The sequence below is a fragment of the Stegastes partitus genome, unplaced genomic scaffold, assembly GCF_000690725.1.
Source record: "Stegastes partitus isolate 25-593 unplaced genomic scaffold, Stegastes_partitus-1.0.2 Scaffold771, whole genome shotgun sequence".
In the NCBI taxonomy this organism is placed as follows: domain Eukaryota; kingdom Metazoa; phylum Chordata; class Actinopteri; family Pomacentridae; genus Stegastes; species Stegastes partitus.
Window position 1 is genome coordinate 141,880 of NW_007578502.1, and position 1,156 is coordinate 143,035.

Sequence of the window (1,156 nt, forward strand, 5' to 3'; positions counted from 1 at the left end):
AGTTCTATTGTGTTCTGTTGTGTTCTGTCCTGTTGTGTCCTGTTGAGTTCTATTGTGTTCTGTTGCGTTCTGTTGTGTTGTGTTGTGTTCTGTGGTGTTCTGTTGCGTTCTGTTGTGTTGTGTTGTGTTGTGTTGTGTTGTGTGGTGTTCTGTTGAGTTCTATTGTGTTCTGTTGTGTTCTGTGGTGTTCTGTTGCGTTCTGTTGTGTTGTGTTCTGTCCTGTTGTGTTGTGTGGTGCTGTGTAAAGTTGTGTACCGTTCTAAGGCGGCTGTGTGTGGGTCAGTGTGTTCCAGAACCATGTCCAAGTCTTTGAAGAAGATCGTGGAGGAGAGTCGGGAGAAGAACCTTCCAGAGGTGGAGATGTGCGACCGCAGCATTTCCAACATGCTGGACGTCCCGGGACTGTGTAAGACCAGAACCATGTCACACTTCTACTGAGTCGCTCTGTGTGACGTCACTGCAGCTGCAGCCAATAGCAGCGCAGCGCCGATGAAGGTGGTCTCACCTGAGCTGCAGACGTGTGTTGCTGATAGAAGTCAGTGTGTTTCTGGGGCTAGCCTGCTAGCAGCAGCTCGTCATGGACCTGCTGCTGTAGTCGGCTAAAGGCAGCACGTCGTTGTGTTCATAGAAATGTGCTGTTGGGCTTCTTGTAATCGTAACACATGAACCAGCTAGTTTTCAGGTGTGGCTCTTCAGGACGGGAGCCACCAAGCTGCTCATCTGTGGTGCTGTACTGACTGGATGTTCTGTGTTGTTTCAGTCACTCTGTCCAACATCACCCAGCTGGTCCTCAGCCACAACAAGCTCACAGGTAAGCCCCGCCTCCGTCCCCTGCCGCCTCAGCAGGGTGCCTGCAGGTTTGATTACTGACACCGTTCGTCACCGTCAACGAGTTAACGTCACCGGGTGCAGGTTTCATCTGAGGTCTGGACTCCTCAACCAGGACCAACACTTCCTGCCTTCAGTAGAACTGTGATGCATCATTTAGTGCATTTCTGAGCCAGCTGATGGCAACATGTCTGTGTTGACGTTCAGAGGGTAGAGGTTGCTGCCAGGTTGCTGTCAGGTTGCTGCCAGGTTGTTGCTGCCAGGTTGTTGCTAGGTTGCTGCCAGGTTGCTTCCAGGTTGTTGCTGCCAGGTTGCTGCCAGGTTGTTG

The 1,156-nt window shown here is 51.6% G+C and overlaps 1 protein-coding gene across 1 annotated transcript in view; it reads left to right on the plus strand.

Moving 5' to 3' along the window:
• The first annotated feature begins 270 nt into the window (after window positions 1-270).
• The window catches only part of rsu1 (Ras suppressor protein 1), a 29,102-nt gene continuing 28,216 nt past the window's right edge, over window positions 271-1,156 (plus strand). Inside the window, exons 1-2 of the mRNA XM_008291938.1 lie at window positions 271-406; window positions 761-811. Coding sequence (XP_008290160.1) covers window positions 298-406; window positions 761-811 — 160 coding nt within the window. The 5' untranslated portion in view covers window positions 271-297. The remainder of the gene's footprint in view (window positions 407-760; window positions 812-1,156) is intronic.